At 42.6% G+C, this 27,072-nt stretch overlaps 1 protein-coding gene across 5 annotated transcripts in view; it reads right to left on the bottom strand.

The window, feature by feature from the left end:
* FN1 (fibronectin 1) overlaps positions 1-27,072 on the bottom strand; it is a 55,213-nt gene that overhangs the window by 17,347 nt on the left and 10,794 nt on the right. For 3 of the 5 annotated variants that reach the window (XM_074910310.1, XM_074910309.1, XM_074910311.1), the window contains exons 9-29: positions 26,825-27,001; positions 25,761-25,913; positions 23,755-23,883; positions 21,989-22,132; positions 19,553-19,674; positions 18,153-18,330; positions 17,853-18,029; positions 16,122-16,250; positions 15,915-16,004; positions 15,173-15,367; positions 13,498-13,770; positions 10,024-10,290; positions 8,374-8,468; positions 7,854-8,022; positions 7,458-7,544; positions 6,526-6,717; positions 3,934-4,206; positions 2,703-2,885; positions 1,617-1,706; positions 780-1,049; positions 257-373 (exon numbers count right to left, since the gene is read on the bottom strand). In XM_074910310.1, coding sequence (XP_074766411.1) covers positions 257-373; positions 780-1,049; positions 1,617-1,706; positions 2,703-2,885; positions 3,934-4,206; positions 6,526-6,717; positions 7,458-7,544; positions 7,854-8,022; positions 8,374-8,468; positions 10,024-10,290; positions 13,498-13,770; positions 15,173-15,367; positions 15,915-16,004; positions 16,122-16,250; positions 17,853-18,029; positions 18,153-18,330; positions 19,553-19,674; positions 21,989-22,132; positions 23,755-23,883; positions 25,761-25,913; positions 26,825-27,001 — 3,510 coding nt within the window. The remainder of the gene's footprint in view (positions 1-256; positions 374-779; positions 1,050-1,616; positions 1,707-2,702; positions 2,886-3,933; positions 4,207-6,525; positions 6,718-7,457; positions 7,545-7,853; positions 8,023-8,373; positions 8,469-10,023; positions 10,291-13,497; positions 13,771-15,172; positions 15,368-15,914; positions 16,005-16,121; positions 16,251-17,852; positions 18,030-18,152; positions 18,331-19,552; positions 19,675-21,988; positions 22,133-23,754; positions 23,884-25,760; positions 25,914-26,824; positions 27,002-27,072) is intronic. The other 2 variants (XM_074910312.1, XM_074910314.1) reach the window with 1 other exon arrangement.

Below are 27,072 nucleotides of genomic sequence, written 5' to 3'. Positions count from 1 at the left end.
ATAAACAGAACCACCCCTAAAATGTTTGGAGTGCTCCAGATGCTCACTCATTTTGGTAGACAAAAACGAATTTGCTCTCCTTTAAAAACAAAGGCACCTATATTTGATAATCTTCTCTAAATATGCTACAAGAATCTCAGGAGATACAAGATTTTGTCTGCTGCTGTCAAACCTGCCTTCGCTATTTTCTGTGACTTTCTAATGGCCTCAGAATAGAGCTTCTGGTCTGTGACTAGCCATAGCAGCCTGCTCTCACCTGTTTCACCGTAAGTGATCCGGTAGTATCTGACTGTCACTGCAGGAGCATCCCAGGAAATCACAAGGCTGGTCGGGCTGGTGGGGGTGACTTCCAGATCCCTTGGAACATCAGACACTAGAAACACAGAGAATTGAGAGAGAGTTTAAACACAGTCAATGTACATCAGCTACATATTCCACCTATCATATCGTGCTCCTCTGCTACTCATGTGTGTAAGTTCTAGCCCAGTGCACACACCTCTCTACAAGTGATGTATCTGGTTAAAAACCATCTGGCATTGGACTGGATTTAATGAAAAAAGTTATTCTGGCCCTAAAGACATCTGACATGATCTGAAAGTAGCATGTGTCCTCCCACCTTTTCTAAAACAGGCCCTATCTCAGTATCACAGGCACATCACTTCCTCATGAGCAGAGTTTCACCAGATGGTAGGAAAGATCTGATTTATCAGCAACTACTGTGCTCGAGGACACTCAAAGTTCTTGTAGTAGCTTTTACACAGCATTCTCTCAAGGCTTACCTGTTGTTTGTTGGCCAACCAAGGGCACGCTCTCCTCCCTGCCGTTGATGGCGATGATGCTGACCACATACTCAGTCCCTGGAAGCAGGTTGGTAAGGGTGATGGAGTTCCGTGAGGGAGGCACACGGTCCTCCTTGGGCCTGCCAGCACCATGCTCTGGGTAATGCCGGATTTTGTAGCCCGTGATGGTGGCACGAGGAGCAATCCAGTGGACAGTGAAAGAGTTAGCAGTTATATCTGAGAAGTCGAGGCCAGTGGGGGAATCAAGACCTGGGTATTTCAAAGAGAAAAGAGACTGAGCTCAACTAACTACTGGTCGTTATCACCACTGCCATGTTTCTTTAAGCTCAGTACCATGACACTAAGATCCTAAGCCAAGTGCTATTCAGCTGTTGAACTGAACAAATATGTGTTCAGGATCAAAGCAAGATAAACAAGCACTGGAACACAACTGCAGGAAGAGAGCATATGGCACACACAGAAAACACAGCATAAAACAATGCACATGACCAGAAAACTCCGTTACACAGTTATGAAACAAGAAGGACTCAGAGATAGATATGATAGGCTCTGCCTAGGCTTGTTCTCAGGCAAACACTTTCAGAACATTTACACCAGGGTCTACAATACTCTATTTAAAACCAGCAGTGGTTCTGGCTCTCAGACACAATGAAACGCAGTTTCCTCATGTTTCCCAAGATGTTCATCTGCATTGCTCTGATATCTAGCTCATGACCCGTCAACAAGGTGGCAATACACAAGAAACAGCAACAAAGTCCCATTAATGAATGCTTAATGGATGCCGTTAATCCCACATGTGTCTCAGGGTGCAAGTACCTGTTTTCTGGATTCCAGACAAAGGTGTGCTTTCATGTTGCTCAGAAACACTGTAGACTCTCACCAGATATTCAGTACCAGGGAGCAGATCTGTGGAGTTCAAGTACAGGAATTTAGACATATCTCTTTACTAATAGCTAGAAGTCACTCAACCTACACAATTTTAACTTATGTTTCTTAAGAGAGATAATCAGCTTTTGCTTGATGGAAGATCTGAGCCTCCAGGACAGTCAAAAATTTAAATTCATTCTTTTTCTGGCATTATGGTTACTAGTAATGTTTCAGCCTGAAAGTAGGGTATCCTGTATCATTGCTTCAGTAGTTTGTGGACACAGGCTAGAAGTAATTAGCTTTTTTACAAGGTCGCTTCTAGTTATCTAGTAGTTTAGTTATGCACCAAACCAAAGCTTTAGCCGATATAAACTGGAATAGGGCCACGGATTTCCAACACAGCTATTCTAACTTTGATGAGCTCCAGATCTGGTCTCTTATCCTGAAAGTGGGTATTGTGAAAGTGGGTATTGTCTCTCATTTAATCAACCTGATTATAGGGAGGAGAAAAAAACCTTTAAATATAACACAGCTTTTGCACCAGCTTTTTGAAAAGCTTTTTGAAAATGCCCACATTTTGTTGCCATGTCCTGTAAGGTTTCAAACAGTATTTATTTTCTAGTTCTAAGCATACAAAGCCAAAGGAGCAATGACCTTTTGCACATTGTGATCCTCTCCCTGAACCTCTGCACTGCAAGCCCTTGACATTTTTGGCAAACCAGGTGAATAATATTGTATTTACTCTTAATACCTAACCAGGTTACAAATCAATGCAATTGCCCCATAGTCTGATTCATCACTGTCCCTGGATTGATGGGAAAAACTTCCCTGTGGTTTGGCTTTAACACGGGTAAAGCAAGTGGCCAAATCCCATTTGTGAGTGTGAGTTTGTATGAGGCTACTTTGACATCAGCTTAGATCAGTTGAGCATTTAGCCACTTACACTTACAGTAAGCAATTTTTCTTTTGCCTCATCTTATGTTATATATAAGGCACCTCTTATATTTGTTTCACTTATGTAGGTAACCCACTTACTTGTTAACACCACCACATTGTCTGAGGGTGAAATTGTTAGCTCTGCAACATCTTCCTCCTTCTTCACAGGTGAGTAGCGCACCAGGAAACTGCTCAGCACGATGGAAGTTGGTGCGGTCCAAGTCACTCTCATAGTATCGGGCCCCACATTAGTGAAGCGCAGATCAGTGGGAGGAGGCACAGCTACATAGCAAAGAACAAATATATCTTAGTTCCCTGATTCCTAAAGCTGATCAAGATGCATGTTCAGGGAATCACCGGAGAAAGTATCTCATGCATAACAGACTACTGTGTCAGACCCATGCAAACAGACTTCTAAACTACATTTGGTTCTACTGTAGTTAAGAGAAAAATATGTCTGTACTACTGTCAGGCTCCTTTAACCTCTTGGCAATTCCCAATACTTTAAATATACCCTGTGGGGCTAATTTGAAAACAAGGTAGCAAGTTTCAGTAACGTGTTTCTTGCAGCTGGATTTCTTCTTAAAGATGCGGAGCCAAGAGAGGTTTAAAGTTGCCATACAGCAGCTTACAGATGGAAAAGTAATCTCATCTAGAATTCATACATGCACACACAGGAGAAAAGAGGGTATATCACTAATTTCCTATGACTCTACTTCTACTTGTGTTGAAGGATTTACAGCCTCAGGATTTTCAAACACAGTAAGATTTCATGCAAGAACCAGTTTTCAGCTCGCCTTCTGCTCATGCACTAGAGAGACCCTTGACGGCATGGCATGGCTGTCAATGGCATGTACTCAGGGAGTGGTGTTTCATCCGCATCCTTTGGGGCATTGTGGAAAGAGTGGGGCCACCACGGGAACAGACTGCTGGAAGCTCAAATAGTTATCAAGGCTGGAGGGTGTCTGCTGAACTGCTCCACCCTCTGGCACTCTTACTTTGGGGAATCACAGTTTAAAAGTCTGGTGAATATACAGCTCATGTTTCAGGCTCTTGATTCCAGCTGGATCCTGGAAATCTGAATAGCAGAAGGTGAACGAGCCTGGCAAGTCCGCAGCCATACACAATATTAAAATGCCTCAAATCAGAAAACTGAGGTGTGTGTACCCATCCCCAGCTGCCACTTAGAAAAAGGAGTGAGCTGGGTCTGCCTGGCTTCCCTCCAGTGAGCAGCTTGATTCCTCTTTGGACAAAGCCCCATCATCCTGACAGCCACTGACAGCATGAAACACCGTCCATGTCACAAAACACAGAAGTTTTCAAAATTCACCCGTTTGTTGTGTCAGAGTGGTAGGGGCGCTCTCTCCGCCATTAATGAGTGTGATTACACTGATGTCGTAATCAATGCCCGGCTCCAAGCCTGTGACTGTGTAGTATCCTACTGAGGAGTCCACAAAATCTTCAAAAATAGGGACACTTTCTCCTGCCGCAACTACTGTGATGCGGTAACCAATAATGGTGGAGGCATTTAACGGGGTCCACCTCAGGCCGATGCTTGAGTCAGTTATGTCAACAAAGCTTAGGTCAGTGAGTTGGGGCACCTCTAATGAGTTAAAGAGCAAACGGGAAAGGCAAAGACATACAGAGGCAAAAGAAAGACAAGGGAGAGAAAAGCAGTTTTCATCACTATTAACATTGACAGAACTTTAGAAGCAATTGCGGTGATATGCAGAATTTCTCTTGGGGTCTGGGGAAAAAGGGGGGGTTTTGGCGTTTTTTTTTTTTTTGGTGGTGGTTTTTTCTTTGTTTATTTTTATCTTGTACCCTTCAATGAAGTCCTCAGCTGCCCCCTCAGGCAAACAGAACTTGAAATCCCAGTTGCCTGAGACAATGCGCTTCTACTTTACACATACAATTTTCAATAAGACCTATAAGAGGCGCTTAACTTGCAACAAATTTACTTTGAGCAATGATAAGCCATAAAGACCCATCATTTTCTGATGAAAATAGAAACAGACATACCCAATTTATTTTTTTGTTGGTAGAAAACAAGAGGTCAACGTCTATTAACGTATAAATAAAACAACTCCTCTGAAATAATAGTTCATTTACCCTCTAGATTTTTTGTCTTGTGCAAATGGTAAGTCTAACTCATGACTGGGATCATAAAAATATCAATCCGTTTGAAGAGGCTAACTCAAGACCACACCCTCAGCTGGTAAGAACCATCACAAAGCTTCAGGGCAGATCATTCGCTATCCAAACTATTTACACTGTACTTAGAAAAAAAGTCTCAAATCCCTGCAACAGCTTGAGGATCTGGCCCAGAATTCCTCAAATTCTACTTACCACTAACTGCTGCAATATATGTGCTAAAAACAGATATGGAACAGTGAGTAATAGAACACTTTCTTGGAAAGATGGCAAATGGTTAAAAATGACCTTTAAATGATAAGAATTCTGTAAGAGTGACAACATCCCTGTATTCAGAGGTTATGCCCAGCACACGATGTGGCCAAGAGGCTGACTTGAGTTGTTGGCTAAATTGTTCAAAATCTCAGAACTGAGCAATTGAATAAGGATCCTCTTTAACAACCTCCTAGATATTGCCTAAATTTATGTATGGCAAACAAGCACAGCTGTGACTGTTTTCTCTACCAGTATTATTCCTGTTAGCAAAGCTGTTCCTTTCCTGCATGTTAGGACCAACAGAACTGGGCAGGGAGTGGGGAATATTACGTGCATCTTTAGTTGACAATGGCCAAACCCTCAGCTGCTCAAGTCAAGAGATTGGTATTGATTTAAGCCACAAGATTTGGCTGTGTAACTTCAGCAAGGTGATCCTGAAATCAGCTAATGGATGCTCTTCCTCACTCAGGATCAGACACCAGTAGGTGAGTCAAAGATGCAGGACTCAGTATCCATTCTGTTGGATCATTACAAGTTAGCTTGAAAAGGAATTATGGGACAGTAATATTTCAGGAGACTGGCTTTAATATATAGTTATGTTGTATTTTAATGTCCTTCTAGAAAAAGACATATTTTACAGAATAGATGCAAAAAAATGCCCATTTTCTGTAAAATAATTTTTTATCCACATGGAATGCATGTACCATATCACCTTTTAAAGAGTGCTAAAAGCCAGAGACGTATATTCTTAGCTTTCCCCCACCAGAAGATGGTAAAGGGCTAAATCTATTACTGCTTTAATTATGCAGTATCACAGTATTAGTTCACCCCCAGGGAGCATACAGCACTTCAGTGAAGCATAGAAATTTTAAAGCAGTGTTATAAGAGCAAGCACACACAGTAGCTGGCATCATTTCAGGGCTGAGCAGAAACAAAAACAAACAAATAAAGCCCTTGCAGAGGAAAATGAAATGAAACCATTTGGGGAGATGCATATTAATTTTGCTACTGTGGCTGAAAAAGGTAGTTTCTGCAGTCAACACAGCATGTAATGTGAGGTGGCACACGCCACTTTGTGTCCCAGAAGTGCTGCAGTGATGAACCTTTCAGTCTTGGCTTTCCTCTCCATTGAGCTGAAGTGATCTTCTGCCACTACTGCTGCCAGAATTCCTCCTGTGCTTGCTTCCCGCTCACACCTCTCTTTACCTACTTCCTATTCCCACCAGCTGTGCTCCAGATGCTGGGGCACTGCAGGGACAAGTTAAATCTCTGTTGCTCAATAAAACAGATCCATCTCTTGAGCACCACCCTGTTGACAATGTAGGCTACCCATGCAGGGAAATACATGGATATAAAAACTGCTCTGTCACATGTTGGTACATGGCTATTCTGCTTCTTGAGACTAAGTATCAAGTCTAAACCCTCCGCCATCAGACTAATAGGAGTTTTGCAGTGTACAGCTCTTGGACTCAGGAATTTGAGTAGCTAAAACTGCTGCTCATCCTTCCATTACCTTGTGTGACAGTTTCAGAGATGGGGACACTCTCCTGGTCGTCCTTGACTGAGTAAACGCTGACATTGTACTCCACACCGGGGTTCAGGTTTTCAAAGGTGCAGGTCGTCTGATCTGCACCTACTACTTCCTCCAAGGTAGAGCCCTGCTGCCCATTGGTAGGAGCAGTGGTCACTCGGTACCCACTGATGCCTGAAATACAGATATACCAGTATGCAGTAATTTCATGCTGATTTACATCAGGCCTCAGTATAAACAAGTGAAGCAAACACATTACATTTGACAAGTGATTTTGCCACCCTGAACCCAGCAGGCAAGAGGGTCCTTTGTCAAGCACCCCGAAACAAGCTTCCCAGGAGGAAGCCACACTCCTTGCACAGCATCATTTCAGTCCCCTTTGAGACCTTACCAAATCGAAAATCTCATGACATGTCGAGAAAAGATACATCCGCTGACTGAGAGTGGTGTTTGGAAAAGCTTTCAATCCTTGCTTTCTGGGAGCCAGTTGTACAGTTCCCACCAGCTATTGTGGGAGAAGAGTTTCTCTCAAACACTTTCAGAAATCCCACGCTTACTCTCAGTAACATGAACTCATTCTTCACCACCAGAAATCTTTTTGGTCCATTTTACTTTCCTTCCCTTGGACCTTTTTTAAACCAACAGGGATATTTGAAGAAATCCTTCAAATCCCTAAACCAGCTAAAATATTTAAAACACATTCATACTCAAAAATAGCATTTTACATGGAATGTAAATCATGAGGAGTCCTATGGCAACCTATACTTAACTGTGAATTCTATCCTCTAATATATCTAGAAATATGTACATTTTTCCTTAAATGACTCAACAGCAAGCTTCCCATCAAAATCTCCTTAATGAGCTGCAAGGCACCACGTTACCACTGTGGAACAACAATGAGTTCACATAGTTACCTGGAGTTGTGCTTCTATCCCAAGAGACTAACAGGATCCCAGTATCAGGATTGGGTTCCAGGCGCAGGTTGGTTGGTGGAGACAATGCTGCAAGCATTCAGACAAATGGGTCATTTATGGCACTGAGAATTGTGTTAGCTCCCTCAGCATCCCTCCTCCCCAGATTATAGCCTTACCCTTCAGAATTAGCTAAAAAATATTCTCCTGAAGTCGTGACCCTGCACTGCATGAGCTAGTGCTACTGTTGTCTGTACATCAAAAAGAAAAACACCTTTCAGGCCATGACAGGAGGAAAAGACTAGAACCAGCTCCCAGAAGACAGTCATTCATCTGGGGAGCACCACTGGGGAATTAAGTGGAAGAAGGAATGATTGTGGAAAAGCAAAAATGTCGTACGCGTAATCACTCTCCTGATGATGGGAGTCTCTCTCTCCTGGCCGTCCATCAGGACTGTGAGGCTGTAGGTGTACTCCACTCCAGGGGTCAGGCCAGATATCACAATGCTGCCAGAATCAGAGATGACCTCCCGGGGAGCCTCTCCACCTTGGCTTGGGCGCACACCCAGCTGCAGAGAAGCAGAAAAGTTTGCTTTTCAGTCTCACATACTCCCATCCCAGCTAACTGTCAGCATCCAGACTTAGCATCAAACGTGAGTATCACAGGCCTGTACGCTTCAAGCCAACTGTTAATCCTGTAACTTGTTTTAGGTGTCTCACTGATGAGCTTGACCTGAAGCCCTGAGGACCTGCTTGCAATGACCTCTGTGACCTCAACCAGCCCTCTGTAAGCAGCATGTCTTTTCCACCTCCTTCCTTTGTACTACCTTCACTGCAGTCCAAGCAAACAGCTTTAATCTGTCCTCCCTATCCCAATGAAGCAAGAGGAAAAAGAAACACAGGATTTCAGTTTCTCCCACCTTGAAACCAATCCTTGGGGCAGGTGTCCAGGTGATAACAATAGAAGTCTCAGTCACTTCTGTGTTAAAAGGAGGAACAGAGCCAGCGGGCTGATCTGTGAAATGAACGGACAGAAGCTGAAATCTAGCTGCTGGGATGGCACCAGCCAATTAGAAAACCAGACATACAGCAGACCCAAAGCAAGAGGTAACATAATTCAGCACTTCTTCGATACTTCCGAAAATTCAGTGATTTGGGAAGGATCTGACAGATGACTTTTGTATGCTGCTGGGCTTGATAGACACAGTATGCAGACGGTCTAATCAGATCTAGTGCTTCTGTTGTTTCCAAGGAAAACAAAAACACTAAACTGGGCCTCATGAGTCCTCTATGCATTCAGCCCCAAGAATTTGGGGAATATTGTTTTTGGCATGATATCTAAATTGTTCCTCAAAACCCAGCTTTTTTTCCTTCACCCACTATATGCGACTCAATCAGCAGAACACTACACCCTTGTCTGTCATCCAGCTGTCGTAGCTAGGACCATCTCATCCCTCACCAACATCTTCAAATCTTTTGAAGTCAGTAGAGTGAAAGGGAGATCAAAGTCAATCTGAGGAATCTGTGCTCTCATTGACATCTGCCAGGGGCATCATAGAGAAGCCAAAGCCTTTGTGTACCCCACAATCAGTCTAAATAACTTCACTGAATTTAATCTGAATTGACCTCATTATTAATGAAGAGACTTTGTTTATTAATCTATAGTCTTAAACTGGACTGGTTTCATTTAGATAAGCCAGAATTTGAAGGCAATACTCATCTGACATATCCAATCATACCCTAATGGAGAAAAATTTATAGGTAAGACTGTCAGCAAAAAGCACCTTGCCAATATCAGTGTTACTCTGATTAAAAGTTTGAACCTTTATTTTAATTTCACACTGTTCTAAAACAAACCACATTCTCTTTTGAAAAGAGGATGTGGTTCTGGGCTTGGATGGCTTTGAATTTGTTAGTTTATTTGACTGCTTCATTATTATTTAAACAGTGAATCTATTTGTTCTTTCTAGAAGTATGTGTGGGTTCTTACAGAACTCCCTTTCCTCCCAAAGTTTGCTTAATATTTCTTCCAAGCCAACAGCATAAGTACTGATGACTGAAATGTAAAAAAAAAAAAAAAAAGGGAAAAATGCAATGTTTGTGTCAGTTTCTGTAACTGCAATTGAGCTTCCTTAGATGGTATGGTTGGACTTTAGAAATGGCTGCCTGCAGCTTTATACAAGTGACAGACTTCCTTGCCCATTTTAAGGGAGCTGTTTGCTTTCCTTGATTTGGCATGACAAAACCAAACAACTGAAATGACCAAGTAAAATTAAATTTCTTTGTCATTCAGTTAAACAAAAATGGAAGTACCAGTAGTAAGTTCTCTCCTTTGTTTTTAATCACCAAAAAGCTGAAATATATTTTACTAAAAGCTTTCTGATGCAAATAACTTTTTTCCTGCCAAATAGTTCAGAAAGAAGAACAAGGAATATTTCCTAAGCAGTTCTGCTGGAATGCTACTTCAAAAGGCTTCTTCTGTAAACCAGTTCACAATAGCCACTTTCAGCACAAGTTCTGAAGAAAGGCCAGGGCGTTAGGGAAGAGGAATATGTGCCTGTTATACTTACAAGTTGTGAAGACTCCAGTCTCTCTGGTGCTTTGCAAGTCATCTTTAACTGCCACAAGGTACACGGTGTACTCAGTGCCAGGCTGCAAGTTCCGGAGAAGGTACTTTGTGGCAGAAGGTCCCACATTGTAGGTCCTTGGTTGACCTCCTCTTGTGGGACCTGCAGTCAGCCGGTATCCTGTGATCACAGCACGGGGCCGCGTCCACAACACCAACACCGAATGCTCCGTGGTATTGAGGAATCTCAGGTTGGTGGGGGCATCGAGCTCTGGGGAAGAAAAAGCATAACATGCATCAATTTTCCAGCTGAATCTCTACTTTACCCCTACTTTCAAAACATGTCCATTCCCATGCAGAAAACATGGCTGCACAATGAGTTTGTTGAGTCTGTATGTTTCACTTAGGGCATGAGCGCAACAGTAGGGAAGGGAGAAGGTGGGGACCATGAGAGAGCTGGAAATAGAAGTGCAATAACTATATCCATGCCTCAGTGCCATCCGGTAATATGCTGGGCCGGGCAGACCTGTGCATTCCAGGCTGCGCTGATTTGGGTCGCTGCCATACATGCCATCCCATGGGGACGTCAGGCTAACGGGCTGAGGCGAGACAGATGAACCCAACCGCACGCAGGAATTTCAATAGTTTCTCATGAATGCTGAGCATTTTTTAAAAATCAGCTCAGTTTAGACTTGTCAGCATAAGCACGGAAACCTAACATTAGTCCTTTTTCATTAAAAAGATTTATTCTTTTAAATCTTTGCCCAGTCCTACTCCCTGCCCTCTTGAAATCCCTTCCCAAAACAAAAAAAACCCACTTTGTCATTTTAATGTAAAAATAAATAATAGTCAGCAACTTTCTGCAGAAAACCAGTTCCTAGATCTACTTAAAAATAATCATGCTGTGGAACTGACTATACAAAAATTCTAAGCATGCTCATCTCTCCCATGGGACTCATGCAACAGCTCTTTTTATCACTGCCCCGGGAAGCTGCTGAAACTGATAACCCAGGAAACTACATAAACAAGAGGCTGAAGCAACACAGCTTCTTCAGCACTACACTGGAGTCCAGGGAATGGTGGAGATGTCACTACCTTTGCCTAAGACAAGGTGGGGCTCGGAGGGGGAAAGACACTTAAGCAATTTGCCCCCACAGCAGGCAGGGTAGCACTGGCTGCAGTGAAGGGTTTTATAGCATCTACAAGGCAAGCCTCTCCACTTTTTCTAGGTCCCCATCCTATGTTGAAATTAAGAGTAGTGAGGAGAGGTTCCGTCAATGCCTTTTGATGGCAAATGCTTTTTTCTCCCCCAGGGTAAATAAAATTTTTCTGATAAAAATCGTTTTCATCACTCTCCCAGTGATTCAGCAGGAAGTAGTTTTTGTGCTTTTTGGTTTCTCCCTTTTTGAAGGAAGAAGGGAAAAGGAGGTGAGGACTTCCTTCTTCCACCACTTGCAAAAATGGGGGAGATAGTTCTAAAAGACAAAGGATGAGTGTGACCCTCCTTAGGCCCATCTCCAACCCACGGGCTGAGAGTCAGCTTTATCTCTTCCTGGTACTTGGATCTGTGCTAAATCTCATCTGACAAGGATTGTATCTTCCTCCAATTTGTAGCCTACAGTCAGTTCCTTTCTGCACAATTTAATTTGCCAGCATTATTAGGCTTTTATCACTTCCTCTCCCCATACTAGAGGAAAAAGGGGAAGATTAAAAAGCCACACACACACTCAAGGGTTTATTTGTAGACTGCTTTTTAACGGAAGGCCAAAAACAGAATCACATTTACATCGTGGGAAGAGACTTTTGCTGCAAGGTTTTCCTTGGGAACTCTGAATGATTTCTGTTTCCCAGGACTTTCGATTACAGGATGCAATTTATGTGAATACTTTCTGAAATGTGGTTTAGGCAAAGCAGTTAAGCAGATGATCATAGCCTATGGAAAATGATTCCAGACATTTGTAACTAGCCCTGTGCTGTCTGAATGAAATGTCTATGCTCTGATGTGCACCTCTGTGCACGGACATTCAGAGGGGCTCTTCACCTAGCCAAAGCTCCTGAAAACAACCACAAAAAACTACAGATCTAACTGGGAACTGAGCCCTTCTGTTCTAAATGCTTCCAAAAGAGTTCAAACTCCTAAGTCGCATTGCTGCTTTTGAAAGCCTCACTTGAAAGAGGAGTGTGTGCACACCATCTATGTTATGCTCAAATCAGATACCTGTATCAGATGACAAACATAAGGATCCCATTCTCTCTGTGTAGTCAAGGGAGATTGTAAGAAGGAGAGGCACTAATCACGGCTCTTAACTTTATGGATGTAAGTAAACAGTATTTCTGCAAACAGCAGAAGTAAACAGCATGGCTCTATTCACAGATTATCCCATTTCCTTTCCTTACCTCTCATCTTTATAAGAGTTGGGCTCGATTCTCAAAAGGTGCTCTCACTCACTCAGAGAAGCAGATGTGCGCAGCTGAATTTTGGTCCTTCAAATAATGTGACTCAGTGAAAAAACACCAAACACCGAGTCACTCAATAAACAGGATCTGTTCAATTGAACTCTGTCCCTGGTTCTGTCTGACCTGTTTCTCCTGGATCAAAGATGGAGATAACCACCCGAACTCATGCTAAACTCCTCTTCCATCTGAAAGCCTACATCTTAACCCAGGCACTGCTCCTCTCTTTTCTGCACTTCTGCAAAGCAAAAAGCAATGCCTGACAGACTGTGTACTTTGCTTGTCATCTTACCTCACACTGGCGACATGGTGCACTGCCCCTAGGTCATTAGCAATCAGGTTCTGAGAGATCCTGTACAACCCTTCCTGAAAAATATATGCTCCCCATGGCTTCTGTCAACAGTCACTGAGGTCACTGCAAACCAGTTCCCCAGGTTTTACTGGGATGACAATAAAATTTCTGCGGTAGTGAGACAGCCTGTAGAAAGCCAGGCCTGACCTGACAAAACTTAAATGCAATCCTTTTAACACAAGGCCTGTCCTTACATGTGCATGCAGAACTCCTGCTGCTGACAGTGGAGCCAAATAGGTATGTAGCTGTCAGAAAGGAGATAGGGATTTTCAGAGCAATCTCAGCAAGGCTCCTAAGTCATGCTGAAATCTGCCTTAAGGTATCCTCAAAAAAAGAAAAAAAAAAAAATCACAGGCTGCGATCTCTGCTATAAAAGAACTGCAGGGCCCATCAATTCTCAGTCAGTAATAAGAAAGTTGAATTCCAGCCATATGAAATTGTTTTAAAGTGCCATGAGAGTTAAACTCCCATTGGAAAGCCCTGGAGGAGGATAAATCTGCTGAAGAGATCATTGTTTGACTGAATGAATTCCCAGCCCTGTGATCCTACTTATGGGATACCTCCTGGGCTATAACTGTTGCACTTTAAATGCTCTGTTTATATATTTCTCTAAGCGACAGAGAAATATGCACTTCAAAAGGTTGAAAAAAAGCACGAAGGAAAGACACTTACTGGTGGTTTGCTCTCCCGTCAAAGGTTTGCTCTCCCTGCCGTGGCTCACAGCAAAGATCTTAAAGAGGTAGGTTGTTCCTGGGAGCAGGTCAAGAACTTCAGCAAAAGAGCTCCTGGTGATAGGCAGTCTCTGGCCATGTTGGCCAGGGCGATTGACAGGGATCACTTCCACACGATAGCCAGACACTTGGCTCTGTGGTGGGGTCCACATAATGGTGATCTTGATATCAGAAACTTCCACAAACTGCAGATCTCTGGGTGAAGGAACTTCATCTGAAAGCAGAGTGACAGAACAGTGTTAGAGGGAGTCCTTAGCAATTGGCAGAAGTTATAGGTTTACATGGAAGAAAATAAAGTTAATTTTCATCGAACAATGGCTAACCCAAGAATGTTTACCAAATTAAAATATCATGGTAACCTTACTGTAAACATATATGCACACATTCCCAATATTCAAACAGACTACAATTCAAAATGTTAATTATTTTATGCCTTCAGTCACAGAAGGTAGCTTGCTGACACAGAAAGAGAGCTGAAAGACCAGATGTAATATGTACAGATCTTCAAATATATGCACAATTAAAAGCTTGGGGGTGAAAAAAAAATCCAGGGTTTTTTTGGAAACAAGAACCTCCTTTTAAAACTGAAAGAGAGGGTTTTCAAAACCCATGGCATGTTCTGAATGTCTGTAATTAACTTTAAATCTATCTTTTATAATTAAACAAATACAGGGGCTGATCTGGCCTTACTGTAGTCAAAGACAAAATCCAGTTCCCTCTGTGTTGGTCCACAGTACTGCACCCTTGAATTCCTACGCTCAGATTAAGTTTCTTCAGATTAGGACTGATATTGCCCTAAAGTTAACCAATGCACATTTTTGGAAGATACGGATGCCAAACCATAAAATCGTTGAGCTGAGTTCATTCCTGGTGAATTCCCGCTTGCAAACATGTGCCTGCAACTTGCAGGACCATCAAATTCCACTGCTACCACATCAGATCCCAGTTCTTTCACTGTCCTTTCTTTTGGTTTGGCTATTCAGCCCTATTGGATACTTAAAGAACCCTGAAACCAGTAGTTTTTTTAAATTGTGGGTGCCTCAAGTTTAAATCGTATGGTGTTATTTTGGCACAACAGTCAATGCCGAGCAATCTCCCATCCCCACTGACTGCAGTGGAAAATACTGGTTAGGACTGGAAGGGAGAAGGAGAAGTCAGGTGAACAATTTGGATTTGGGCTTTGTGTTGCAGCATCTGAGTACATAACCTTAAACATGTGCAGGCCAAGCACTGAGGCAAAATGATTTACCAAGCTCTTAAGAAGATCTCTTAGCAGAATCCCCTTAAGACAACTTAGGAAACTGATCTTTCTTTTCTGCAGACACAATGCAAGACCAAACTTCTGACCTGCCTGCAGTCTGATTCCTAGGAATTACAACCCTGGTACTGAAGAGTAGTGGCTTGACTGTGTCAGTTCATAAGTGAGTATGACTTTCCTATAGAGCTTTAATACCAGGGACATTTACAATTAAAAAACACAACAACAAGGACAAAAACCAGATTTGACTCCCTTTAAGGATTCATTTAGCTAGAGCAATGTCAGCCTGCATTCTCATTTGGCAATATGTACCAACAGAAAACTCAGTGACTGATATCCAGAGCATGCCGACCATTACCTGCGCGGGGAACACCTGTTGTTTCTTGTTGGATGAAGACAGGAGTACTCTCCTGATTTTCTTCCACTGCGTAGATGCTGATGTTGTACTGAACACCTGGCATCAAGTCACTGAGTGTTACAGAAGTTGCAGTGTCAGGCAGGTTGAGCTCTGTGCTGCTGCCTTCCACGGAGGGTGTGTAGATAATTCTGTAGCCTAAAGCAAGAGAAGTATATACAGTCCTCAGCCACAACCAGTAAGCCAGCACAAGGAATGATAGAAAGGAGAGATAAACTGACCTCCCTACTGAGGTTTCATAAAAATAGTCCTGAACTTCAGCAGGACCCTTGCATGTGCTCATGTCCCATCTACAGATCGCACACTCATAATGCCTTGCAAAGCGTAATCTGACCTGGATTAGAATATTTCTGAGTTTTGACATGAGGATTTAGGTCTATACAGTTCTCATGCTTGTCATGGCATGATCTGGATAACAGATACAAACAAGCCCCATGACCTCCTCTTTGTATTTAACACAAATCCAGAAGGAATTGTTTTGCATCCAGCCTCCTGAATGGCTTGGTTCAGGCAGTGACATCAGACAAATGCCAAACTGCTCATGTGCTTTCCAGATGCATGTCGGATGGGGCAGAATTATGTACTAGCCCTCTGTCCCAGAGTTATACTTCTTTTTTTTTTTTTTTTTATCTAGATTTCAAATTCTACCAGTAGTGCAAAACAGGTGCATTCCAGTTAGACAAACCTGTGATCGGAGCCTGCGGTCTGCTCCAGCGAATGACAATTGATGTGTCATCTACACTTTCCACGGTGTGATCGGGAGGTGCATCAGGAGCTGATTAAGGGAATAAACAGAGGAGGACAGCAAGCATGAGGGTAACAGGCAACAAAAATTTATTGAACAAACAATAAAAACAGCTTTCAAAGTGCAGCAACACCCACTCGTACATACCTGTAGTCTGTGAAGTAGACAGGATCAGATTCTGCTCTCCTTCCTCAGAGATCTGATAGACATTAACATTATACCTGCGACCAGGAAGCAAGTCAGGGATATTGACAGAAGTGGCTGTGCTTGGAAGATCTAAGGAGGGAGGAAAGAAAAAATTGCCTTAGCAGTCCTATCTTCTTGCTTTCTTTCCAAACGAAACAATTGAGACCTCTGTTCTAATCTGGGCTGAGTCACAGTCTTCCTGCAATAAAACAGCAATTGTTCTGCACTGTGTCTTTGGTCCACATCAGAAAAGTTATGTGGAGAATTGGGACAGGTCTCCACACTCAGCAAGCAGACACCACCTAGGACAGCAAGGCTTGATGTGTGGTATGGCAGGGCAACTCAAGCAGCAGCTCCCCGGCACACTGCTGGCATGCAGCCATCTCAGCAAAGTACTCATTTCATAACCTGACTGTTGTATTTTCAAAACAGAAATATATGGAAAAATTTTCACATGAATAGGTTTTGTGGAAAGACTGACTCATGAGTGGAGAAGAATGACATTATGAGGTCTCATGAACTTCTCTCCCTCCTTTCTTCCCCCAGATGTCCACCTACATGCCAGATGTAGAAAATTCCTCATGAAGCAGCTCCTTGCTGGCCAGACTGAAGCCAAGCATCTTAAGGGAAACTGGGAATTGCCTTTCAATTTGCCTGTAAACCTCTGTCTGCAGACAGATGAGCTCAGGACCTGCTTCACAGCACAGCTCAGCTGTCTGGGCAGCCAGTGTGCAGACAAGGAAGGTGGTGACAGTGCGGGCAGTCCCAGCATAAGCCACTTCTGCTCATGAGTCCAAGCCGGTGAGTTCAGGGGAGAATTATTAGCTCACAGGATTACTGTTCTTTTTTTGATTTTGTTCCTCTATTGCACTCATGTCGGAATAGCTATTCTAACCTCAAATCCTTGTGAGATATTGCTGTTACTATTGTTAAGATAGGAAATTAGGAAAAAGAAGTTAAAATGAAATTATGTGTGGTGACACAGGATGTACAGTAGATGTTGGAAAAGTGGATTCAACTCCTAGGTCTGAGTACAGTGCCTTTAAACAGATTCCCAGCTCAGCTAAATTGTCACATTATCAAAGATGAGTAAGATCTGATCCAAACAAAACAACTGACAGAGCAGACTGGAGCAGACATCCACGAGATGACAAGTAGCCATGAGAGAGTATTTGGGCATGATTTCTCTCTGTCCATTCTGGTGGAACAAAGGGATAGCAAAGGTACAACTGCAGATTTGAAAATTCTCTTCCCATCTGCACTGCTGCTCACTTCAGGAGGCTGTGGAAGCTAGTAAATTTACATGACTTCAAAAGGAAAAAACAGACAGGACAAATTCACAGAGCTGAAAAGAATAAATACATCTGCCCACAGTTACTACAAATCCACCAGCCCTGGCTCAGAGTTTTCCTCTGCAGGATCCTGGGACACTATTCTGAGGGGGTATTGCTATATACTTGCCTTGTTCTCATTCTCTTCCCGGGACATGAACTTATGGCCATGGATGGAGAAAGGACAATTAACTAAGTGAGCTTTTAACCTGAGCTAGTCCTGTCATTCTCATATCCTATCTGAATCATACCGAAAGATAGCGAGATCCTCACTATTTGCACTAGCTATACTGATTGTCACAGAAAGCACTGTTGTGCTGTTAGCAATGCTTTGGTCTAATAGATTCAAATACGGTCTCACCAAGATACTGCGGCTCATCACCCTCCTCACTCAGCTCGTACTCAACACGGAATCCAGAAACTGTGTCAGAAGCAGAAACCCAGGAGACAACAAAGCTGTTGGCTGTAATTTCAGTGACTGACTCTGAAGTAGCAACCACAGGAGGAAGAAGAGTTGTCTCTCCTGAAACAGTGTTGCCTGCAAGAAAGAAGAAAGAGAGGTTTAGTAACCACCGCTACTTTTGTGTTAACTGGGATACACAAAACACAAACTTGGGTGAAGGAGATTAGTTTTTTCTGGATGCCCCGCTGTTCAACTTACTTGTCACTGCTGTGGTGCTGGTTGTGGTAAAATCAAAGCGGGTGACTTCTTTGTGGCCATACCGCTGAACACTGATGAGCTGTCCTTCATATATCACACCAGGCTTCAGGCCTGAGATGGTGTAGGAGTTCTGGTAGCCAGGGATGGTAGCTTCTTTCCACTGCCTTCCGGAGTTTTTCTGCAAGAAAAAGGACACTCAAAATAGTGAGAGACTCCCAGGTCTGCAAGCAGGTGAATCTAGTGACCTAACTTGCTATATGATTACAAAGCACTGTGATATTCAAACACAGGTATGACCTGAATGGCTAATGCACAGGGGGAACTGAGTCAAAGGAGATGAGAAAAGTATCCCAGAAGGCAGGGCTAATGACATTTCAGGTGATTAAGTTTTATTGGGCTAAACTGAAAAACAATCTTGCTTTGAACTTTTTCCTTTAAAAGTAGCATTATTTGCAATACATAAACTAAACTAATTCCTTTATCAAAAACACAGTAAGGCATGAAGGAATAGATGGAAAATGCGTATTTGAAGGCTGTTCACAATAACACTCTAAGCTACCATCTGAAAACAATATACAGAAAAGTTCTTCCCTTCTACCCTGCGTTTGAACTCTATGGGAAGCTCTGAAATAATGCTCCATCCTCTGAGGTTTGTACTACAGTGCTTTAAAGTCCATTGCATTCAGGCCTTGATCCAAGATACACTGAAGTCAGTAAAAAGACTTGAGTGCCTTTAATGGCTTTGGATCAGGGCCTTTATTGTTCTCTTAATAACAGGCAGCATCAAGGTACTAATGTTCTTAATCATTAAGTGGTCTTTTGTGAAGCTGTACTCGGGGGAACTGTAACACAACTCATCTACATTGGTTAAACTGAATCATTCCTCAAAGATGACTGAGCCAACAAGCAGTGGTTAACCAGCTTTGGATTAGACTTTAGAGAAGACGGGAGATGACTGTTTATTTAATCCTATGCTAGGTGTTTATATCTTCATATCCTACTCATTTTTACCTCCTCATTAATACGATAAAATCTATCCCAGTTGTCTCTGGATATGCACATGGTACTAAAACAATGTTTCTTAGGATGAAGAAACTTCCACAAGGATTTACATTACTTAAAGTAAGGAAGGATATAAACGTGTCTGCTTACTGTGCTAGTGCTTTGGTTAGTAAGATACCTCATGAACACAGTGACCAGTAAAGTTTGGGCAGAAAAACATCAAGTGTTTATACAGCACTGGTTGTCTTTGAGCCTCAGAGTAAGTGTTGACCTTGACAGGACAACACTGAATCAGCAACTAAAGTTTTCTGAAATTGTGTCAGCCACTTCCTTCAGACACCAGAAGAAGCCAAATAAAGTATTTTTGATAAATGAATGATGATGAATATGTCACTCACCGGTCTCCAGCGCAAGATGTACTTGGTGATGTGAGACCGTTCAGGAGCATTCCACTGGATGGGGTGGGAGTTTGGCTGATTTGTACTCTCTGTGATGATCACCTGAACAGGCCCAGTTGACCCTGAAAAAAAGAATTGCTGTTTTCAACATACTGGGGATGCTTTTCTTCTGCTTTAGTTGTGGAGTCATCAAAAAGCAAGAAAGTTGTGTGGCTCACATACTATTTCTATACATGGGAAATAAGTTATATTGTCTTCCTATCCTTAATGTTTCATTGCTAGCTAGGAAGCTCGTGAATTAGAATATATTCTGTGGGGGATTTAACATGCACTGTTTGGGTTAATTTCCTGTGAGTTACCAATGAAATTGAAAACCTGAGCTGTCTAGTATAGAAAAAAATCTGCAAACTCGTATTGTTCAGAGAGGGAGCTTCTCAGCAACTAACTACTTTCATCAATTAATATCTTCTGCAATGGGAGCCAGCAAACAGATGAGAAATATCTGCCAAATCCAGGTCTAATCTTGTGGCATGGTGAAGGCAAATTCCTGATCTGACAGTGAATACACCCTGCAAAGAAGCATTAGTCTTTTACTATTTTACTAAATTCTTAAGCAGTTGATTGAAAACACTGAATTTTCATGACACTGGAACACTCCACAGGTAGTGAGGCATGTCTTCTGCACACAAACTGCACCAGAAGGTTTGGTGGAAGTCCTGAGACAAATCAGGCCCATAAACTCATGAAAATACAAGTTCAACAGTGCTCTAACGCTTAAAACTACTGATTGCATTTAGCTAGATCAGATTTGGGCATATTTTCTCCTCAAAGCTCTCCAATAGAGAAGGAAAGGTTTTATGATCCCATGGTTCTCCTTTCTGTCCCTCCCAGCCCTGATGGGGAGGTTTCACTGAACACTCAGCAACACTGTCCTCATGTTAGTTCTTGGAAAATCTCAGCAAAGAGCACCCTGGGATCTGCGGGCCAGTGTCTTGTTTTAGCCATTAAATACCTTCATCCTCCCCTCACATTTTTGATTATAATTTATTTGGACAACCGTGTAACATATATACCTGCTCCGTATTTAATGGGACTTACAGGCAAACAAATCTGTGCCCACAGGCAGAAAATTTCAAAGCTCACCTAACCCCAAACCTACATTCAGAAACATTAGATTTGGTTTATTTACACATTTTCAGTCAATCCTGTGTCTGAAGAAGCCCAAAGCCCTGGTCTCCAGTCTGGAGGCGTGCATATTTCACATAGCTCAGGGAGATGTTTGTTTAAGCAGTCTGACAAGAGTCAATGAAGCTCAGCAAGCCCCAGTAAGAAACTCAAGCAAAAAAAGTCCAAAGAAGGACTGCTTCCTATTTTTGCCCTCCTTAGTTTGCTGCCCGAATGAAAGGCAAGTCCATATTTCTGTCTGCCAGGTGTCTTCTTGCCTTGTCTCTGGCTCACCATGGATGGAAATGCAGCCAGTTCACTGACAACACTGCTGGGTATACGTTTCAGTGAGTTACTCTGGGTTACGCTGTTGCAAAGACCTTCTATACGATGTGTGTGAAGCAAGTCACAGAGAAGAGGAACTCACCTTATTTACGTGAAGCATGTAGTTGCAACAGACTGCTAAGGGGCTAGTCCCCTTCTACAGCAGGGGCACCTCTATTAAAACCCTCTTTCTATATGAGCCTCACATTCCCCTTCTTACGTTGGAGGGCAGTTAGGGTGTAAATAACATTGCAGCTAGTGAGTGAACAGACTCTTCTTAATCTATCTTGATACAAAAGCAGAGAATCACCTCAGCATTGAAACTGTTACACCCAATTCTTATGCAGTTCCTCCACATTTATGCTCAGATCTGGGTTGGGGGACCCATGACATGAACATAGCCTTCTTCTCCCAACAAGGAAGCCAAAACACATATATGTTTTGCCATGTATATATGGCCATAATATTTTATCTTATTCAGGTTAAGACAGTGGCAGTTGCAACCTTAAACAGGAAAGTAGAGAGGTTCCCCTTATCACATTCTGTTCAGGGAACTGAAACAGAATAAGCCAACAAACAGGCACTGCCTGTCCCTATAAAGATTTCCTGGAACTGACTGGGCAAACAAAAGTAGTGGGCACAAAAGGGAAGATTACACATGTAGGAGTTTTAAGCAATAGAAACAGAAGGTTGCAGGTGCGATTATCACTACATACCAAGAGGCAATGTAAACCTAAGTTGTTGTGTGAACTGACAGTCATTCCCTAAACTAGCCCTGGCCCGCTCTTTATAATCATGACACCTGTTTGTGTCTGCCAGGGAAGGGGGAAATGTTTCTAAAAAAGAATCCAAAAGGAATAATGCACAGAAACCTGAACAGGTGAGGGGTGGAAAGATTGCTTTCCTCATTGCTCAGCAGATGAGTTAGTTATCTATCAGGTTTCTTACCAGGATAGGTCTGCAGAGGCTGGCAATGCCATTCTCCAATACCACGACCATAGCAATAGCACTGGTATCTGACACCGTGGACGTATTTCTCCCACGAATCTCCGATTTGGTAAAAGGTACGAGTTTCTGAATCCTGGCACTGATCTAAAGGCACAAAATACACAGTTAACCACTGCATGTTACTGAAACTATAGTGAAAAATCTATGCCTTACACATAAGAGTAAGTCGTAAGAGACTTTTACACACAGAAATGTAACACTGATGTTTTTTTGCAAATGTAGTTACATAAAGAGAAAGTGGCCACAGAAACTGAATCTCAGCTCAAGGTTTTTGATATTATCACTGCTTGTGTTAAGATACTAGGGGCTAATTCAGCTGTGATCTATTTCTTAAGATACCGTTAAATACAGTCCATCCACCTGGCAAACTTCCCAGAGAAGTCAATGGGGTGTTCCTTCAAGAAAAGATTTATTTTGAACTATCTATTGTGGAGCCCCATTCCACTTCAGTCCACTAAGTTCATCCCTCATCCAAAGCTAAACCATGCTGCTCTCAAGGAAATCAATGGCAAAAGTCCTATTGGCTTCAGAAGAATTCAGTTATACTTTATAAGTCCGAAGTGACCCATTAATTTTCAGCAGAGTCTTTCCAGATTTATCACTGTATAAACCAAAGGACAGATCAAATCCTGAAATCAGCTTAGCTAGTGTAAATACAACACAGTACCAGGGCTTCAGTACAGTGTCTAGTTTGACCTATACCTGTGTTTCTGGCTCAATGGAAATTTTCAGTGAGAATTTGCATTTTGTTTGCTTGGATAAACAGGAGCCTTGTTTAGAGAGCGCCAATAAAATTAAACCAATCGCACCATTACAGATAGCTGAAATTAACCCCCCTCCTCTTCTTTCCAAGTAGTAATTTTCAGGAGCTTTATAATACAAGTTTCTCCAGTAAACTTGTACAGATATTATTATAAATAAAGCAGAACTCAACCACCAGTACTTTCTAATAGATTTTCTTGGCAATAGTTCGAAGTTCTCTTTGGATTTAGTAATCGCAAACCAAACAGTCAGGACTTATCTTCCAATCTAGGTTCACTAGGGAAGCGGGGGGAGGCAGGAGAGATGAAATCTCCTCATTCCTGCAGAGAACCATGATGGTTTTAGCTAACCTCCAGAGTGCTATTAACATGTGTTCTCATCCCGAGCTTTCTCTTTGCCAGAACAAAGGGCAGCCAAAAATATCAGTTTAGTCCAAGGTAAGTTAATATACGCTGGTGCTCCTTTCTCAGTTCAAGAGGGGACCTAAAGATTTTAGGACAGAGAAAGGAAAGAAAACTGATCCTAGCATCAGTGCCTAGCTGCATATTGTTTTCTCAGCATTCATTCTGAGACCCCTGCTTGCTAGGCTGACAGCTCAGGTACCAGAATTCAGCCAAATCACCGCAGCCTAGGGCTAACGTGCCCTGTTGCCACAACCTGCTACATTTTAAGAGGTATGTTGCCACAATCCATTACTACCACATCATCATTTGCTACTTCTGTGGCATGTCTGATAACCCAAGTTTATCTTCTTAAAACTAAGAATGCCCTTTCGCTTACCCTCCAGCAAATCCAGTTTTACTTCTACTTTTGCAGTTGTGCAATTCAGGGCAGAAAGCGGGCAAAGACTGGGCCCAATTTCACACACCAGTTACACCATACCATAACCAGTTCCTACACTGCCCTGGAGCGCGTTTGGCAAGCAGGAACAGCTGGTGACTTACCAACGGGATCACATTTCCATCTCCCGCGGCCCTGGCCAAAGCACGTGCAGTTCAGCATGTGCCCCTCATCATGACGCTTGTGGAAGGTCTGGTTCACATCATAGGTGATACCGTCCACGATGCACTGGTCTGAGAAAGAGCAGAGACAGTTTGTCAGGAACAGCTCTAAGTGTTAAGACAAAATCCTTCTGCTTCACACATCATTCCCTCCTCTTGATCAGCTTATAGAGACTGACCATGACAAGCTCCATTCAAGCTGTGATCATCACAGATTAGTGCTGCATACACCCCACTGCTCCCAAGATCATTAATCAGTGGTGTGCAAATAAGCACCACTTGAAGAAAAGAGATCTGTAGGATGCAGTCCAAAGGTCTATACATTACCCAAACTACAGAACTGGCTAGTTGCTCCTTTTGACAGATTCCACATGTGAAAGAAAATCTAAAACAGCACACTAAGTCTCTACTACCTCCTGTGAGGAAGGTCTAGACTGAAATACCTCAGTGAGTACTGTCTGAAATCATTAGAACTACACAAGGAGAAAAGGACTATTCCAAATTTATAAAGATACCACAAAGGGGTACAAACATCCTCATGATGTTATTTTATTAGGTATCTCTGCTACACTTTGTAGTAATCTGAAGACAGAAGCAGGTCTTATTACACATCCAAGACGCTACTGGTGCCTACTAATCTACTATTCCCTCAAAAGACAGTAACCAGACCCCAATCCCATGCTCAAACACAATGGTATCAGTCTATTAGGCTCAATGGCGATGTGTCAATCTGATGTGGCCCAGAATTCCTATTGCCAGTCTAGTGACAGCACAGAGCAGAAAGACAAAACACACACAAAAACTACCCCAGAAGCATGTTGTTTTGTTAACTGGGACCCAAGAGACCCAAGTTCAGTTCCGGAGTCAAGCATAGATCATCTGTCCTTGGGGAAATGACTCAGTTAATCCCAGGCTTTCATTCCCCATCATACTTTCCCACACCATGGGCATGGCGTCAGGATAAACCAGGCAGTGCTCAGACCCTCCCACGGGTGCCAAGGACCTTCTCTGGCTGCTATGTTTAAACAGCTCTACTTAGATAACCTTTGCCTTTTGAAAAAGCTAAGTATCTCTACCCCCTCCCCATCAAGAAAGACCACTTTAAATCCAGAATGAAACTGCAGAGAACTAGCTGTGTATGTGGAAAAAGGGAGTTTCTCAGACCAGAACTTTTAGCAGGGCATTTCTCACTGTTCTGAAGGAAACACATTTTTTTAAAAAAAAAAACCAACAACCCTCCCAAAGCCCTTGAGTGAGCCTTTCCCTATAAATTATATCCCGTTTCAGCAGTGGTGTTAAGAGTCCTTTCTTGGCTGCTTGACAGCAACCCCCCTGCCTTTTCCAGACATGAAGCCAATGTCGTGAGCTAGCTGTAGGATGATCAAATGTCTGTGCTTTAAGTCTTCTTTTTTTGGTATTGCTTAAGCACTTCTCCATTTGGACCACTCATATAAATAAGTAAATAAATAACGAGCAATCTCAGTGCTGCTCTGCCAACTTTTCATATAGATTAGCCAGCAAAGGGCTAATCCAGCACAGAGGAATTGAAAATTTCATTGCAGAACAATAAAAAAGGACAGCTCTGCATTCAAACTTCAGACTAGTCTGGAGTTTTGGCTGTTCTTGAGAGGGGGAGGTGCCTTTGCTGAGCCCTCTGTAAAGTCACAGTGGTGCTGATTCCTAAATGTAGACAAAAGGAGGTAGGGATACCTACTGATCAAGACAACCAAGGTTTGTCTCTGCTTGCTAGCCTGCAAAGGCTGAAACAGTACTTTTGCTGCACATAAACAAGAGAGAAACTTCACATAGCTTTTCTGATTGCCTTTCTACTCCAGAGAAAAGCTCAGTAATATACAGTTCTTGAGTCTGGTCTCAAACTCACAGTGATGGGAAAGAAAACCAATTTCTTGAACACTTAAAAGTGGTGACATCAACATAAAAATCAGTACCTCTGAGCTGGGAATATGCAACGCAAGTCCATTCTCCGCGGCCGTTTCCTACACAAGTACATCTCATCATATGGCCCATGTCGTGTTGTTTATCCCACTGGTCCCCAACACGGTACATGACACCATCATTGGTTGTGCAGATTTCTTCATGGGCTGGTTGAGAGGAAAGCAAGAGGATACTTTATGTGCCTGGAAATAACACGATCTTGAGGGCTTAGAGCATTTGCAATGCCCTTTCAAACTCTGTAGTGGTTTCTGCATCTTAACAAGGAAGCTTTAGGCACCCGCTCAATTTCAAACAGCATTTTTGCTGGGTGATGATGTTCTCTAATTGTAGAGCCCTTGTAGGGGCTCATTTATTTTAAATTTTATTTGAAAGCTACTAGAAATAGCTTCTGTACAATGCCCAAGGAATCAGTTCTTGTTACATACATGCCTTTATATACAACCATTTGAAGACCAGCCTGTTCCACAAACTGTTTAAGGACTCAGATGCCACATTGCCATTAGTTACCAAAAGCCCTTCATTTAAGAACTAGTAGTCACATTCCCTCCCACATGTCCTCTCCTGACATCATGGAGATGGGCACAGATTGTAAGAATGGCCCACGATTTTGACATTACTGCCATTTTCAGGGTAACACACGGACCTTACAAGTACAGACTTATTCCTAACCACAGATCAGGCAAGAGGAAGCGATAAGCAACTTTGTAGAAGCAAGATAAAAACTTCACTTGCGACAAAGCACTACAGTCCAATGCGCTCTAATGGATCTATACCATCCATTTTCACCAGCTGAGAAGAGTGCCTACCACTGGCTTGTAGCAAAGAATAAATTAAGATTGCCTTCTCTCTGCTAGAGGTGATCAATGGAGGGGGGGGGGGAGGGGGGGAAGGACAAAACAAAAAACAAAACTTCAGAAATGCCTTAAAGGGTTTGGGGCTGGAATGCAGCTCATTGGAGGTCATCAATAACTGACCAATGACAGACAGCTCTTTACTTTCCAGCTCAAAGAACCATTTACAGGTAATTCCATAATCCCTTTATGGTTCTCAGCCTTACCAGCCATAGGGCAGAAACCAAACTTCTGGTCAGCATCATAGTTCTCAGTGGTTCCACACCACTTCATGTTGTCTCTCCGTCCCTCAGAAGTACAGTCAGTGTAGTTGCGGTTGTTGTACAGGAAGGGGAAGTGGCACAGAGCACCATTGGAATTGCCACCACGTGTCTGGACCAAAACTGTACAGAAGTGAAAAGAAAACAGATGTAAATGAAGCCTGCACTCTCCCTTAGCATGCATGGAAGAGCTT

Source organism: Athene noctua, chromosome 7, assembly GCF_965140245.1.
Source record: "Athene noctua chromosome 7, bAthNoc1.hap1.1, whole genome shotgun sequence".
Classification (NCBI taxonomy): domain Eukaryota; kingdom Metazoa; phylum Chordata; class Aves; order Strigiformes; family Strigidae; genus Athene; species Athene noctua.
The sequence above is the reverse complement of the archived record's forward strand: the minus strand, read 5'-3'. Positions and strand labels throughout refer to the sequence as shown.